This window comes from Argentina silus, assembly GCF_951799395.1.
Source record: "Argentina silus genome assembly, chromosome: 17".
Taxonomy (NCBI): domain Eukaryota; kingdom Metazoa; phylum Chordata; class Actinopteri; order Argentiniformes; family Argentinidae; genus Argentina; species Argentina silus.
Window position 1 is genome coordinate 15,410,240 of NC_139671.1, and position 18,004 is coordinate 15,428,243.

The window sequence follows — 18,004 nt, forward strand, 5'->3', positions numbered from 1 at the left end:
TTACTCTCACTCACCCCACTGTGTTGTTGTTGTTAGCGTGTGTGTGTGTGTGTGTGTGTGTGTGTGTGAGAGAGATAGTAATGACCCTAAGAGGTGTCAGTGGTCTGTAATTAGAGCTCTATCAACAGCTGACTGAGTGAGCCAAGTTAATCACACACACACTGCTGAAGACTATGGATGCATGAAAGAGAGACAGAGCGAGGGAGAGAGAGAGAGAGGGAGAGAGAGAGAGAGAGAGAGAGAGCGAGGGAGAGAGAGAGAGAGAGAGGGAGAGACAGAGAGAGAGAGACAGAGAGAGAGAGAGAGAGATCGAGAGAGAGAAAGAGGGAAGGAGAGAGAGAGAGCGAGGGAGAGAGAGAGAGAGAATGCGATAAACTGCAGACCAGGAGAAGAGAGAGAGAGAGAGAGAGAGAGAGACAGAAGGAGAGAGAGAGAGGTAGAGCATTCATTGCGAAAGTTCCACCCAATAGAGACAGCTCAATTCCAAAGTTTTAATTATTCATCACTGCTAAGATATACAGTAGAGTAAATTAGTTTGGGGTATTACATCATTATCGCTGTGTAAAACATCAACCATTTATGTTTGTAGAAGGTACATGGTAGATGGCTCGACAGTATATGTTTGTATAAGAGACATTGCATATACTGTAGCTCTATGTATGTTTAAGAGACACAGCTGATACTGTCGTTTTTACTGGGCCCAGATGCTGTACTGGGTTGAATGTGGTTGTTTTGGGCTTGATGACGTGATGCCAATAGAAACAACATTCTGGTGGTGGGCGGTGTCAGATCGCTCCTCTCTGCCAATAACGTTCAAGCTCCATTTGGTGGTTTGTCCTTTAAGACGATTTGCTTTGAACCCCACATTCCTGCCTGTGTTCTGGTCATATTTGGCATTACTGCAGCAAGGAGGAGTGTGTGTGTGTGTGTGTGTGTGTGTGTGTGTGTGTGTGTGTGTGTGTGTGTGTGTGTGTGTGTGTGTGTGTGTGTGTGTGTGTGTGTGTGTGTGTGTGTGTGTGTGTGTGTGTGTGCGTGCGTGCGTGTTTCAGTTTTGAAAATGTATATATTTCTCTCAAGAACCCTTGCATAATTTATGTTTTAATCATGCTTCTCTCATCAATTTGCAATGGTTATTTCAATTTATCTATTGAATTTAATTCAGAAAGTGACCTTGATTTAAAAGGATTAAACAATTAAGCACCATGTCAACCAAATCTGGGTCATGTTGAATTTCAAGTAGCCCTCTAAAAGGTTTCAATAAGATCCTGAAATCAATCAATTTAAAAGCGTATCCCCTAAATGTGTTTATTCCCAACTGCCACACATTCTCTATCCGACAGTATTGGCCTAGTCCATGAAGTACTTGGGATCAAGATTTCAGTGCAGATTTCCATTCTGGCTCCCTTTCAATCCTTCTCTTATCAACAGTCTAGTGAAATGCGGGTGTTTCATTGATTCTGTTACACTTATGGCATTTAGCAGACGCCTTTATCCAAAGCGACTTACAACAAATACATGTAAGTGAATCATCTATCCATCAGTCATCATAAGATAAAGTAATCAATGCTCATACCAGGGGCCAAAGGCAGTCACAATGCCAGAAGAAGGAATTTTTTTTTTTTTTTTTTTTTTTTTTTTATTAACAGGAGAGAAACTTGTACAGGGGGGTAGAGGGGGGTGAAGAGGTCATTAGGAGGGACCGTTAAGATGTAGCCTGAAGAGATGGGTCCTCAATCTACGGCGGAAGATTACATCCCCATGTGTATGCTGTATTTGGTTTAGCATTGACTCATAGATTTTCCATGTAAACCTAACTGTCTCTCAGCAGTAATGAGCCGGGCTAATCAGATGAACAAGCCTGTATTGGCATCAGACCAGATCACAGGGACTGATAGGAACGCTACAGTAGTTTCCCTGCTGTTTGATCATTGGTAGTTTGTCAGACGTCTTGGCTGTAAATCATCATTTCTCTGCCATTGAAGGATCAGAGAGGCTATTCTTGGCCTGATTGGTCTGTGTAACAGAGAAGTGGGGGCAGATATCTGGTAATGGTCTGTGTGTGGGCGCGCGTACGCACGCACGCACACGCGTGCAGATTTCTGTATGTTTGTCTTTGGTCTGCAGTGTGATGAACTGTCTCTCTCTCTCATTGATAAGTCAGACACAGTGGAAAAACAGGAGATATTGATCCATGGCACTTCCTTTTTAGAGTTTTATTTCGAGGTGTAACTGAGATTTAGTGGCCTGACATCTGACCGTTGAGATGTTTTCATATTATCCTCCAGGCACATAGAAATAGCACGCCTTCTTTTTCCTCTCTGTTGTGGTTCTCCTCCAAATCAAATCACACAGGGTATGGATCGCCTGCCTCCATTAATTTGAACTTTTTCTCCCTTTTTTACCCACAAAGGAGCTTTTGTGGCTCCTGCTTATTCAGTATTGTATTTGTGTTCATGTAGCTTCGTATTTCTCAAACCCAAGGTACTGTATGATGCAGCTTGTGCCCAGAGATCAATTATTTTCAGCTCTGGGAGGGTTGAATCTCATCAGTCTAAATAGAGTGTTTTTCTCCGTGATGTGAATTGCTGTTGTCTCTTGAAGTCCTCTAAGCTCCACTTTGAACTGCTCTCCTTTTATCTCTCTCTGACCCGTCCCTGTGTGTTTCTGCTTTTTCTTGATCACCACCGTCATCCTGTGTGTGTGTGTGTGTGTGTGTGTGTGTGTGTGTGTGTGTGTGTGTGTGTGTGTGTGTGTGTGTGTGTGTGTGTGTTTGTGTGTGTGTGCGTGTGCGCGTGTGTGTGTGTGTATGTGTGTGTGGTGTGTTTACATGCGTGCGTGCGTGGGATCCTGCGTGCCTGCCTGCCGGCCTGCCTGCGTATATGTGTCTGTGTATTTGTGTGTGTGTGTGTGTGTGTGTGTGTGTGTGTGTTTTTCTTAACGTGTGTATTCATCATACCAGTGTGTGTTCTCTCCCCGCAGGTACGTTCGTGTCGGCTTTCACAGTGCTGTGCGGAGCAAAGACGGACCTGCCAGATCGCCACATCTGCTGCGTGTTCTGGCTCAACATCGCCGCGGCGTTCATCCAGATCCTCACCGCTGTCGTCATGGTGGGCTGGATCATGAGCATATTCTGGGGCATGGACATGGTCATCCTCGCAAGTAGGTGGCGCTCACATATTGTCTGCATACTATTTACGAGAACACTGTACTAGTGTACTTTTCAGTATGCATGACCCAGACATATTGGGACACAGTATATTCTGGGGCATGAAGTGGGGCATAGTGTTAATATTGGGATATTGTCAATATCTGCCATTAGAGACATGGTGTAGTAAACACAACCCTGATAGCTACTGTATGGTTTCATACAGTTCTAGCTTAATGGATCTCTCTCACTCTCTCTGTGTCTCTCTCTCTCTCTGTCTCTCTATCTCTCTCTCTGTCTCTCTGTCTCTCTCTCTCTCTCTCTCTCTCTCTCTCTCTCTCTCTCTCGCTTTCTCTCTCTCGCTCTCTCTCTTCATTGCTCACTTTACCATTTTGATAGCTCTTCTAATGATGCTTTTCTGAATGTGAGTGTCATAGAGAGGGCATTACTTGAACTGATGTCAAAAGCCGTCCAAAGATGTCTAAAGCCCTCCAACGCAATAAAAAAATACGTCCACTCATTGGACAGCATTTCATCATAAGACAATGACCCCAGGGGAGGCTGATGGAGGTAGAAATGAGGATGAGGCTCATTGTAATGCATGGACTGGAGTGAGGAATGGTATAAAAAAAACTTGTTTGATACCATTCCGTATTCCAGTTTATGTGTTACAATGAGCCCTTCCTCCGATTTCAGCCTCCACCAACCTCCACTGAATGACCCCAAGCATACTGCATAGCAACTAGGGACTTTTTCAGGGCTAAAAAGTGAAGAATTCTTGACTGGACAAGTAAAACTTTTGATTTAAATCTGAATATATATATATATATATATGAATTTAAATTAAAATGTTCTCTTTATTTTTCCTCAGGCAGTAGTTCAGGGGGCCCTTGTGCAACCTGCATACAAATGGGGTGTTACGTAGTTCTCAACTGTTAAATATACAGTTATAGACAATTAAGTGTTTCTCTTTTGGGGAAAATGCATCCAGTCTATGTGTTTGTTGGTGTTCTGGGGTAGGGAGTGGGGTATAGATTTTAGGAAAACACTGTTTCAGGTGTTTGAGAAATTCAAAAAGTCTCCTCACGAACTCCGTGTGGGGAGAGAGGGACGGGAGTGCGCAACCAAGCTCTCGTCTAGGGCCCTGGGGACGCCAGGGCCAGCCTTGCTCACTCTGTGCCAGATATTTGGCAACGACTAGAGACCAATTTTTTCCAACTCCGACTATCCTGAATCTGTTTTGGAAAATGTACTATAACTTCAGGCAGTGTTTTTATTAAAATGAACTATTCTCCAGCAGCAGAGTTTTCCCCATCGGCTCCACTTGTGCTTCTAAGAACTTCTTGGATTCGGTTATTAGATTCCATTATTCCATCTCTCAGTTCTACATGAGGAGATGGAACCCTTTGAATCCCGGCAATTACTACTGTGTGCGGAGTGCAGAGCCCTTTGCACAGTGGTATTAATTGTGATGTGTGGGAGGAAAAGGCTACTCCCAGGACGTAGTTCAACATATCCTTGTGTTATCATGTTCCAGCCTGTTATTGAATCTAACCATTAGGTGCTGGAACATATCTTTTAACTATGTGTTCCCTACAAACTATACAATATCAAAGAGGGCGGTTTTCAGTGATGTGCCTCCGTGAAGTCTGAATAAAGTAGTCTTTCTCAGAACGTTATGTCTTTCTCTCTACCTGTAGCAGCTCATGGCTCCAAGCCAACATTATCTGCTCTAGTACAGTAAGATATTAACTGAGCAGGGCGTAAACCTGTTGGAATCTACCACCTCTAGCCACAGAGACGAAATTATAATAACATTATAATCATTATAATAATACAATCCCCCGAAATGGACTTGCAGTGTCGGACATTAGCTGTTGTGTTTCTGTACTGTATGCATGCATGATTTGAAGAGGCAGCCACCAGAGACAGATACAGCAGGCGAAAATCTGTTAGTTAACTCCCCTAGAACACTCCAGGCCAATTGTAAACAAACCAAGTGTCGCACCCGACAGACACTCCATTTTAGAAAGCACTTTTTCGGGACCAAAACAGCATTGGTAAATGAAATATTTATTATATATATATATATTTAAGGGATCTCATTCCCTGATCACTACTGTACCAATTAAACATTGTCAACATAAGTCATGTTAAATATTGCTCCTTTAATCAATCAAGATTGTAGAGAATATTGCTTAACTGCTCTTGTATTTCTTTTCTATGCTACGTACACCCAAATGGACTCAAGTTTCTGACGGTAGGTGTTTGCAGTCCTATTATACAGTCCTTCTGTAACTGCTACTACTACTACTACGACTCGAGTATGAACGCATCACTGCACTGTGCTGTGGACACATCTCAAACAGGCTGTCACTACCACTGCTTCTCCCATCTCCACCTCCATCTTTGCCAATGTTCCTGCCTGTTGGTGTCTATGCCTCCCACCACATCCCTTGTCTGTCACTCTTTTCGTTTGTCTGTCCGCCCGTCTGTCTGTCTGTCTGTCTGTCTGTCTGTCTGTCTGTCCGTTTGACTGTATGTCTGCCTGCCTGCCTGCCTGCCTGTCTGTCTGTCTGTCTGTGTGTCTGTCTGTCCCACTGTGTGCATGCGTGCGTGCGTGCGTGCGTGCGTGCGTGCGTTTCATGTCCTCCATTGTCCTCGTTATAATGACCTCTTGGTCGGCGTGGTTATGGAGGCACCACTGAGAGTCACCGGAATGTCCTCGCCCTGTCACAGCATGCTTTGTTGCACTTTCCCAGCAGCACAGATCAGAGAGCAGGCTGGCTGCTTGAGCCTCTGAGACACGTTGGTTCTGTAGCTATAACTGACATCAGTCATGAGTCATGATCATTAGACACGAAACAGGAGAACACAGGAGAGGTTTTTCTGGGGGGTTTTCTGCTTTGTGAGTGACAGAGTGAAACTGGGAGCCTACTACTGAAATGTGTTGATTGACAAATACAGGTTATGGATTTTTTTGTTGTGGTGTAAAGCATTTTTGCTCTGTCGTGCCTTCTGAATACGACACCCAGGGCTTCGTTTCACCACTGCATGTCTGGGATTCCTCATCATGATATGAAGACACAGTCACATCTCTGAATCATATGGCTTGAGACCAGTGGAGGCTGGTGGAGGTAGACATCGGAGGATGGGCTCATTGTGATGCATGGAATGGAATGAGGAATTGTATCAAACACGTGTGTTTAAAACCATTCCTCACTCCATTGCATGCATTACAGTGAGCCCATCCTCCGATTTCTACCTCTACCAGCCTCCACTGCTTGAGACAAACACATGATTTGTGTGTCTCATTGAAATGCACTTTTTACATATTTTAATTTGATGATTAGAGTAAAGTTTAATGAGATGTGATGATTGTATCTCAGTGTTTTTCACCTGCGCCCCATCTTCCCCTCCTCCTTCCACCCCTCCTCTGTCCCCCAGGCTACAGGGACCAAGGAGTTCCCCAGCAGCTCTGAGGTTAGCCCGCCGAGCTGAAGCCTGGATGTACAGTTGTCTCCCTACCCAACGCAATGCCCCGCCAACTGGGGCAGAGAGCTGCTAAAGGGCCTCATCGCCTCAGGGAGCAAGGCCGGATTCTCACAGGCTCAAACCCCCTACCTCCCCTTAACCCCTCCCCACCCCCTACCCCCCACCCCCCCAACCAGACCCTACCGACCGACCTACAGACCAGACCCACCCCTCCTTGCCTCTGTCTCTGCCCTCCCTAGCTCAGTGGCACAATGAGTGGCACGCCCACATCGTCAGAGAGGTGGCTACATGCGCCCGAAAGCGTCTTGTGAAAATAAAGAGAAGAAAAATAATAAACAACAAAATACAAATATAATGTGCCAACTGTATCTACTGTGCTGTGTGCGAAAGACTATAACTATCCTGTGACAGGACCCCTTGTGGCAACATTCAGTATTACAAGGTTTTGATGAAACAGTCAATTGTGCAGTATTCCAGTATCGTTTTATTCAGACACACTTAAGATTATGACTTATTGGTCCGATCATGGTATTGGTGTTCAAATGTCCTCCGGGATTGTATAGTACTGTATGTGATGTTAATCTAGCCTTATGAAAAGTGGAGATGATGATGAACTTGTTTTTATATACAATTACAATATTCTGCATGGATACCTTGTGTATCGTTTTTTTCAGCTATGTCTACCATATATTTAGACTACTCACGTCACTTGCACTGACCTATGGTGAGGGCTGGGGCTTGCACACACATGCACACACACACACACACACACACTCAAACACACCCATGCACACGCATGCACACACACACACACACACACACACACACACACACACACACACGCACACAAGCACACACGCACACACGCACACACTCACACACACACAGCCTTCTGACCTTTCTACTTTTATTGGTAGTTGTTTTATTGTGAAACGTCAATGTATTGTACAGTGAATCATTCTGGGCCAGTTGCCATAGACACTGTCCACTTTAATCAAGTATCTGTGCATATATTGGATTACAGTTAAATTAATGTAATTGTAAAGTTATTACTGCCTCACGGACATGAAAAAGCAGAGAAAGAACCAACCGAGTTGCTATATGATCTGTGATATGACGAAGTGAGAGATTTTAAAACGATAAGCTAGGCATTATAGAAAGGTTGACATAGATACAGTAGATTGTAAACTTTGATTGTGTTTTGAAGATATCTATTTTCTATCTATCAAATTCCCTCACACCCAGTAGAGAGAGGAGCTAGGCGTTGTATTGTAAGAGAGATGTAGGCTAGGCTAACTCTCTGCCTGACAAATGTTAGCTTCTGTTCGGTTAAGACCTGAACCTGCACGACAAGACACGCTCTTCGGTCTTGTCTTTTGTCAAGATTAGAGGCGTGTCAGTGGTGTGTGTCTTGGGGAATGAGTGTGTGATGAGTTTATTGAAGTGCTACACAGATAACAACAGGATTTTTCGGGGGAAAAAAAAGAAAAAAAAAAGATTTAGCCTCATGCTATGACTTGGCACAAAACATCTTGTCCTTGCACTTCAACACAACGGACTGTGAAGAATGTCACGTCGTCATGGGAAACGACGGGGAACGGTGCACTCACTTTTCACATAACAGGAATTTCAATGCCATTGTTAGGTTTCAAGACTTTATTATTTTCCAATATTAAGACAATGAAAAGTCAATTGCCTGCAAAAGCTGTAAAACTACACTAATGTACAGAACAAACAAGCCCTACAGAAGTGTCAACCTCAATAAACAGAGTCTGTTATGAATACTGTTTTTGTGTCTGTATCTGTATGTGTGTTTCAGGTTAAAAAGGCTTGTTGTGGCCAGTCAGTCAGCCAGTCTGTCAGGCTGGAGCTAGCTAGGTCTTTCTCCCATTGACTAAACACTAGCAAGCAGACAGAGAACTGACCAATGCCATAATGATTCTCCTCATAAGCAGATCCTTTGTTGAGATTGTTTCTGGTACTTCCACTCTTGCTATGACAACAGAACTTGAACAAAGGTGCCGTTGGGGGGAGGTGGGGTGTGTGTTGGGGAGGGGAGGGGAGGGGAGCGGGGGGACGCACAGGGGCTTTGACGGAGGAGGGGTGGAGGGGATGTTGAGGGGTCAGCGATTGTACATAGTAGAGGCCGAAAGGTGGCCGAGAGACAAAGCTGTGTGGTCAAATGGTCAGAGCAGGAGTCAGAGGTACTATAGCCATATGGTCTAGTACAGGGGAGGCTGGTGGAGGTAGAAATCGGAGGATGGGCTCATGGTAATGCTTGGAATGGAATGACATCCTCCGATTTCTACCTCTACCAGCCTCCGCTGGTCTTGGAGTGCTCGGAGCAGGACATACTGTCAAGGTATCAGGATGAAGGTGGATTCAGGAAGTTGACTGATACAAGTATGTCCGTATGTTCAAAACTAAGTTAGAATTTCATAAAAAAGAAGCTGGTCAATTGGACTTTCTTTTCCCCAAGGTTGTTGGAGCCGAAAAAGTCAAACCCATTTCAATGCCAATGATGTTGAATTGAGAATGAAGCTCATTGTTGTATTGATGCAAAGGTCATTGTATTATTGGTGCAGTATCGTGGGCCAACTCTCCAGTTATCCTTGAAATGATCTTTGGTTTTGGATCACAATTGAATCAGAGCCGTATTTCCTTGGTCTGCAGAAATGATGGCCCAGAATGTAATCATTTGGAGACTATGTTTGTCCTTACAATCCTGGAAGGCCTTCCGCCTGTCTGTGATAGGAGGCTATTGGCTATCCCTTATCTCCATATAAGGAGTTGTGTCTTCTGTTGAGTGACGGTTCCATGTCAGGGACCTTCTCAGCAAGCTAGTGTATACAACATTCCAATGGTGATTTTAGAACACTCGAGAACACTACAGTGCTCTTCTTTATCAGATTATCTGAGGGTCAGGGGGAAAGGACCCCGCATTTTATAACAGTGCTTGACATTATCAACAAAAATAAACATGCAGCCCCTCATGTTCTCCATTGTGATGTAAGGTACAGAGTCAGAACAGAGAGTTACTGAGGCAGAGTTAGTTAGGCAGGAGACAGACTTCAATGCCTCAGATGAACAAGGAGCATTGTTGTTTCAACCATCAGAAGGCCAGTAGGGCGCGCTGTGAGCATTGTAAACACACAACAGAGGACAGCTTGTGTGAGCTACGGTGGCCCTGATGTCCTCCTGATCAAACCGTCGTCACAGTATAGTCTCTTTATTCACGTCCACCATCTTACCCTTGGCCAGCAGTATTCTCTCTCTCTCTTTATGCCTCAGCGCTTTGGTCTGGTGACCCAATACCAGTGCTAATTAAGGGAGCTGGTTTGATATAAAAACCTTTCTAGGTTTTTATATCAATACTCGTATCAACACCCCATACTCATCGTGACCCAATGAGCCTCTCACCACAGGACGTAGACACAGATTAAATAAAGAAAAAAGCCATTCCTTTTTTAGCACAGGACCTCTATGGGGTCAAACATCCCAGTGGGTTATTTATTCGTTTTCTGCATCAGAGAACATGAACGTGATGGGAAACAGTGTTTTATCTGTGGTGCTTCATCTACCCTATGGGTATGAAAATGTGAGGGGGACAGAGCTCAGCATCAGCCTGACATTTCCTTTATCTCACACACGCACGCGCTCGCGCACACACACGCACACACACACACACACACACACACACACACACACACACACACACACACACACACACACACACACACACACACTCCCCCTCTCAGTTCCCTCTCTCTAGCATTCCTCTGCCTCCGTTTCCCATGCCGGTAGCGTTCTTCCTCAGCTCGCTCTAGATTCTGGAATGTCCAGGATGTGTTCTCTACTACCAGCTGTTCTACATATCAGTGACACCACTGAATATACAACATGCGTTTGTTTGGCCAGGGATCTGTAGGCAGGGCAGTACTCTGTTCTAAACATCATGCAACACAGAGGACAGACCACACTTAACAGAAAAGCAATAGCTACATAACACTATGTTATGGTGAAGTATGATGAATTTGATGATTTGTCTGAGGACTAAAGTATTTCTCAATGCCACCTCTGCACAGTGAAGTACTGTATGATCAATTAAATAGTGCTGTGGTTGCACCTTACACCGATGTAATCAGGTGGAACTGTTAGTTAAAAATGCAACTCAAACCTCTTCAAATTGGCCCTGTGGATTGATCTGTCGATCAATCAGCTGATCGATTGACTGCAGAGGACTGGTGATTAAATCAGATGTCAGACTTCCCCAGGGGTCAACTGGGCATGTCGCCACGGCGATCCATCCCATAAACATCTTGGGCAATACCCCATCACCAGATCCCTGCTCTGACACCTCACTCACACACCTCTCTTCCCACAGGCACGCACACACACACACACACACACACACACACACACACACACACACACACACACACACACACACACACACACGCATGCCAACGCCTAATATAGGCTGCTGGCAGTGATTAGAGTGAAACATGGACCACAGGGGCCATATAAACCCTGTCATCAGTCAGTCTGAAGGGGAGATACGGTATGCTCTCCTCTCCTCTCCTTCTCCTCCTCTCCTTCTCCTAATCTTGCTGTGGTGGTGTGTCTTCACTAGGTGGCAGGCAGAGAGTAGGTTACCATGTCCTAACTAACCTCAGAACCCAGAATCTAATCTTGTGAGACTTCTTATAGAGATATTGATCAATGCTCTTCTCTTGACTGGTACTGAATATTTTAAGCATATTTTAAGGAGAACAGGGGCTTGGAGTATACTTTCAAGTTATTCTCATAATACTGATGAACATGTTTTGGTTGTTCGAGAAGGAGAGCTTCCTTCTGCACTAGCAGCTGTGTTGTTACAATTATCCTCTCTGTGTTCAGCAGCTTATATTAAACGTAGGCATATAATGTTGCAGTTGACAAATAAGTGCCCAAATGAGGCATTTTCTAAGAAACCTGAGTCTGTTTATGCAGATGTCAGTGGAGATTCTCTCTATATACTCCAGAGTGGGAGATGATGTCAGTGGAGATTCTCTATCTGTGTACTCCAGAGTGGGAGATGATGTCAGTGGAGATTCTCTCTGTGTACTCCAGAGTGGGAGATGATGTCAGTGGAGATTCTCTCTGTGTACTCCAGAGTGGGAGATGATGTCAGTGGAGATTCTCTCTGTGTACTCCAGAGTGGGAGATGATGTCAGTGGAGATTCTCTATCTGTGTACTCCAGAGTGGGAGATGATGTCAGTGGAGATTCTCTATCTGTGTACTCCAGAGTGGGAGATGATGTCAGTGGAGATTCTCTCTGTGTACTCCAGAGTGGGAGATGATGTCAGTGGAGATTCTCTATCTGTGTACTCCAGAGTGGGAGATGATGTCAGTGGAGATTCTCTCTGTGTACTCCAGAGTGGGAGATGATGTCAGTGGAGATTCTCTCTGTGTACTCCAGAGTGGGAGATGATGTCAGTGGAGATTCTCTCTGTGTACTCCAGAGTGGGAGATGATGTCAGTGGAGATTCTCTCTGTGTACTCCAGAGTGGGAGATGATGTCAGTGGAGATTCTCTATCTGTGTACTCCAGAGTGGGAGATGATGTCAGTGGAGATTCTCTATCTGTGTACTCCAGAGTGGGAGATGATGTCAGTGGAGATTCTCTCTGTGTACTCCAGAGTGGGAGATGATGTCAGTGGAGATTCTCTATCTGTGTACTCCAGAGTGGGAGATGATGTCAGTGGAGATTCTCTCTGTGTACTCCAGAGTGGGAGATGATGTCAGTGGAGATTCTCTATCTGTGTACTCCAGAGTGGGAGATGATGTCAGTGGAGATTCTCTATCTGTGTACTCCAGAGTGGGAGATGATGTCAGTGGAGATTCTCTATCTGTGTACTCCAGAGTGGGACCTGTCAGTGTGCTGTTTACCAATGTGGTTAATCCAGACTACTCCTCAACTGAATGGATCTACAGGGCATTAGAACCCAGAATCTAATCTTATGAGACCCCCGTACCCCCAACCTACATTACCTCCTAGCCAAGCATTCTTGTTTTTGTAGCTTTCTGCTCAGGCTCTTAAGCGTCACCCTAGTTCAGAGAGGGGATTATTAAACATCTGCACTGGCTGCCCATTCGTAAACATCTTTACAGATTCTGGGACATTTCTTTACGTAGGATATCCTAGGAAATGGTTGAGGGTGATGGATGAGTCCAGGCTGGTAAAGTGAAACTAAATGGTCACAGATAATCCCAAATTAACTTGTTTGGCCGCAGCCATTGACCTCTGACAGAGTTTCTCAACTCTACAAGGCTCTCACCATAGTCTCTCACCATTTCCTTGGTCCAGTTATGTTTTTTGTGTTTTACTCAAAAGGCAAGCTCACAAAGCAGAAGTGTCTTGGTGACTAACTTTGGTTTAACGGCTGGCCATTAGAGCGGTTAATTTGGCTGCAACATCATTGAGTTTCACTGTGACTCATCTTTTCCATCCTAAATTGTTGAGCATCACAAACCACTTACCTTCTGTGGGTCAACTCAACATCTCAGAGACACAGTATGAACACTGATACTGTACTTTGGCAACAGACACTCTTTTACTGGGTGCTGGAACACGTTCTTCCTGCATTTTGGACAAATGCTATTTATATTCTCTCCAAGGGCTTGTGTTTGATGTGGAAGTGCAGCAATGTCCAATGACCACAACAGAAACATATCTAAATTATGATGGAGGTATTAAATTCTCTGAAAGCCATGTGCTGTGCAGACTCTGTCTGTCTGTCTGTCTGTCTGTCTGTCAGCCTGCCCGCATGCCTGCCTGCCTGTCTGTCTGTCTGTCTGTCTGTCTGTCAGCCTGCCCGCCCGTATGTCTGTCTGCCTGCCTGCCTGCCTGCCTGCCTGCCTGTCTGCCTGCCTGTCTGCCTGCCTGCCTGCCTGCCTGCCTGCCTGCCTGCCTGCCCGTCCCTATGTGTCTGGGTGTGTATGTTGATGCATGGGGGAGTGGGTGGGAGGGGGATGGTCTATTATGCTCTGACAGCTATCTTAGATAGTATAGCATAACAGAGAGAGAACTTAATGTCACAGCTGCTTAAACACGATTGTTGTGTTCTCAGGTCTGTGGTTTAGAGCATGCATCGACACAATACTATGATATTTGCAAACATTAATTGTAGAATAATTCAAATAAATAATCGCCACTATGTATAACTGTGTATCACCACTATTACACTGTTTCGACATGGAAAAGGGGATGCTTTTGTCTCTACATACTGTAGCCTATTTGCGGTCCATAATAAAAAAGAACTATTCAAGCGTGTCAAGGGACGCTCTGTCTCTATTTCAGAGGCGTGTACAGTACTTCCATCCACTGTGGTGTTGTCTTGCTGTGCCATCTGACGGACCATATCAGGACAGCCTCTACAACTCTCAGCACGTTGACGCGCCCGACAGAGGATGCGGTGTAAATTTAGGTGAAAATGATAGAATAATTACTCAACTGGAAACAAGCACGTGGGCGACCTGCCAAGTCTATAAACATAACTTGGTCAAGAAGTGAAGTACAGTCGGTAAATTATGGCGAGAGTGGCAAACTTTTTTATGGGTATATGAGGCTATAGGCTAATTAGACATTAGTCGTTGTTTCGATGTTTTGTTAACTTGTCTTTTTCTCAGAGTAAGGTTCTCACTTGCTTTGTTTTGGGTCATACTGTAATGTTCATTATTCCTTGTGCAATAAATACAATAATTTACATCCACATTTGTTACACTGATTTGTATCACGTAGCCTGGTAAGAAATACTGTGAATAAAGATAGGGAAGTTTAATTGATTTTACCTATAGAAGAAGAAATAAGTAAACTATTCAAATAATGCTTAATAAATGTGTGTTGATGATTGCGTGGAAGAGGATGTCACCAACCAGTGGAACAGAAAAAATATTTCATGTATGCAAATAATTTATTGAGGGCAATGAGCATATTAGACTTGCAATCAATAGTGATGAGACGCTAATCACGTCTTCAAACAGATTTCCTGTCAGTTAAACATCAGTTGAATACCCTCCCTTTAATGTCATGCATAAGAATATATGAAACATTAATTTTCTTTGTACTAATGTCCAAGGACTACACCCTCTAGCACTGCAAGATCAGTCACTCAAGATCACTCAAGATCACTCTAGACAGTGGCATGACAGTGGATGACACAACCTTGATTTCAGAGAGATCAATCTAGAAGATGATAACTGTTTCTCTTTGAGAGTGGCCTAGACTGTGTTTAATTATCGTCTGGCTCATTGCCAAGGTTTCTGTGATGTTGCTGAGTTGCCCATATGTGGTATAGTGACAGGCTCTTTGTGGCAAAGACCTTTTTTGTTGTCACAGCTGTTTACACAGCAGTAAGGAATCAACAAAAACCAGGAGAGAGTCAGGCATTGGCCCAGTTCCATTAGGTCCCTTGCCCTTCTCCTAGCTTCCATGTCTTCAGTGTCCAACTCATCTGAGAGGACTGGATTGATGTACTGTAGACAGCATGGTATTATACCTCAAGTAGGCTAAGATTGCTTTCTACTATAAACAAAGTCATCAGTAGTCCTGTGACATATTTGCTTTATTCTTTTCTCCACATAGAGGTTTCCTCAGTCACGGAGCTTCAGGTGTTGGAGTGACATCACCTCTTGTTAATCACCACTTCCTTTCATGCTCTAGGGGTCTCAAACTCAACTTACCTGGGGGCCGCTGGAGGTAGAGTCTGGATGAGGCTGGGCCGCATCAAGTATTCCACAAAAAAAGGGTTTCAAGTATTCAAAAAAAAAGTACAATATAATAATAATAATCTATAACTTCTTCTTTATAATATTCAGGTTCTAACCACTATTTAGCTTTTGTTCATGCCGCCCATCTCATGCTATTTGCTATCCATGTAATTCTTTTCCCTTTCCTATTGCAACACTCTGCTGTCTTTATTAGGTCACTGATTACTCTTGTTGAGTGCGCCCACTTCCTAAGTCCTCTGTACCTTGCACTGGGTGACAGAATAGATTTTTTATTTCACTCCGGAATCACGTTTCAACCAAGTGACTAACGTTGCTAATTCGCGTTGGATAACTTGTCAACAAACACCACCGGAAGCTGTCAGGAGCCTGAGCTATGGTCCCATAAGTGATAAAAAAAATAAATCGAAAACGTTGCCCAGGGCAACGACTCGGCAAAAAGGTGCGTGTGAGAAAAACGCGCGGGCCGCACTAACACTGAACTTTGATGTCAAGTAGGGGGCCACAAAATATCGGCCCGCGGGCCGCGAGTTTGAGACCCCTGAGTCTCAGGAATTCAAAACTGCTGTAGCTTTATTTAGTAAGTGGACATGAATGTTTCACAACGGATGATTACCTAATTGTGTTGCAATGAGCTGTGTTTAAAGATGTATGGAACATATGCCTACTGCGAGTGTCTTTTCCCTTCATTTATGTTTTTTTTTAGATTTGCAGAAACATTCAGTGGACTGTAACAAATGCTGCATTGAAATAAAAGTTGAATTGGAGTGCTTGTAAAGTGTTTTAGACATTCTTACAGGATGACTGGAGCCCTATGGCAATGCTGACTCAACAAAATATGGCTTAAGTATCTCAGTAGATGTATGCTCTGTTGGACAAATGTAAGATGTCGAACTAGATTGCCTGCTGTTCGCTCTGACTGCTGCAGTTGGGAGGATGGTATGGGAAAGGGGGAACAGAGAAGAGGGGAGAGGGCGGGATGGGAAGAGGATTAGAAAGTAGAGAGGAAGGGGACAAAGGAAGATCGGAGGTGAAGGGGGAACGAAGGGAAAGGGGGAAAGATGAGGGGAAGGGAGAGGAGAGGAGGATGGGAAGCAAAAGAGAGGGAGCAGAGGGGAGAGGACGATGGGAAGACGAATAGTGGAAAGAGAGGTGAGGATGGGAGGAAGGGAAGGGGAAGAGACAGAGAGCGAGAGGAGAGGACGGGAGCATACTGTGTATGTGTGGGTGGATTTCATGCATGGCCCCTCTTACAGCCTCTTTCACCCCAGGGCAGTATTTCTCAGGCTCCCCGCCAGCTTCTTGAGTCAGGCCAAGCTTGACCAAATAAGGAAGTCCTCCTCCTCCTGTTGATTTTGGGAGGAAAAGACCCACTTGCAACTCAATAAGATCACCAAGCCTCCTACGATCTTCTCACAGACTCCGCTCTCACACGTTCACTACTTCTAGTTCTCATTTTATATTTACATCAATATTTAGCCATTTAGCACACACTCTTTCCCAGAGTGACTCATAGTCAGTGCATTCAACTTAGTAGCTGAGACAACCACATATCATTGCTAGTAACTCTTTAGAGACTAGCAAAATTTGACTTCGTAAGACATAGATGCTTGTCGCAACCACAGTGTTGTCACAGTAAACATGATATACGTAGTCCATGATATACGTAATCTATTTGGATGTTTCTGACGGAGGATCATACTGTGAGGAAACATAATGCTTGTTTTCATGCTCTCTGACTCTGACTGCGTCTGCTTGGTTGTGCCACTAGGTGGCGCCAAATCTCCTAAACCCAAGCAAATACCATTGCCATTTGTTTACAGCCTAAGACTGTTCCATTGTTAGTTACATTGCACCTCCTAAGGTTATCCAAATAATGTGTGGTGTAAGTGTATAGCATCAGATAGTGTGTATATACAGTGCCTTGCGTAAGTAATGGGACATTGAAGTATTTGTTCTTCTTTTGGCTCTACACTCCACAATTACTATGAGGTTGAAGTAGAGATTCTCACATTTTATTTGTTTCACCATTTAGAAATTACAACACTTTGTATGCATAGCCCCCCTATTTCAGGGTGACCAAAACTAATGGGACATATTTACCAGATGTCCAAATTAGGCACTCATGTTCAGTATTTGGTAGACAGTCCTTTGCATGCCTAGAGTACTGCCTGAAGTCTGCGACCCATTGAACCCACCAGATGCTGGGTATATTCTCTTGTGATGCTCTGCCAGGCCTGTACTGCAGCCATCTTCAGCTGTTGTTTGTTTTGAGGTCTTTTTGCCTAACATATTTTCATCAGGAAATGAAATGCATGTTCAATTGGAGTGAAATCTGAAGATTGACTTGCCATTTCCACTTTTACGCCACTTTAACGCCCTGTTTTGATCGAAGCCGTTGGCAAAGGCTCTGTTGTAGCATTGAAGTACATAATAACCTCATCAGACGTGTTTGATACCATTCCTCATTCCATTCCACACAGTACAATGAGCCCATTCTCTGATTTTCTACCTCCACCAGCCTCTCCTGAATCATATAACATTCAATTTACTCTACGATGTAGAACACACACTTCAAACAAGTAGAGGACTCAT

At 44.2% G+C, this 18,004-nt stretch overlaps 1 protein-coding gene across 1 annotated transcript in view; it reads left to right on the forward strand.

The window, feature by feature from the left end:
- stum (stum, mechanosensory transduction mediator homolog) overlaps positions 1-6,627 on the forward strand; it is a gene marked incomplete at its 3' end in the record, with an annotated part of 17,574 nt that extends 10,947 nt beyond the window's left edge. The window contains exons 2-3 of the mRNA XM_083689369.1: positions 2,980-3,159; positions 6,593-6,627. Coding sequence (XP_083545495.1) covers positions 2,980-3,159; positions 6,593-6,627 — 215 coding nt within the window. The remainder of the gene's footprint in view (positions 1-2,979; positions 3,160-6,592) is intronic.
- Positions 6,628-18,004: the final 11,377 nt, after the last annotated feature.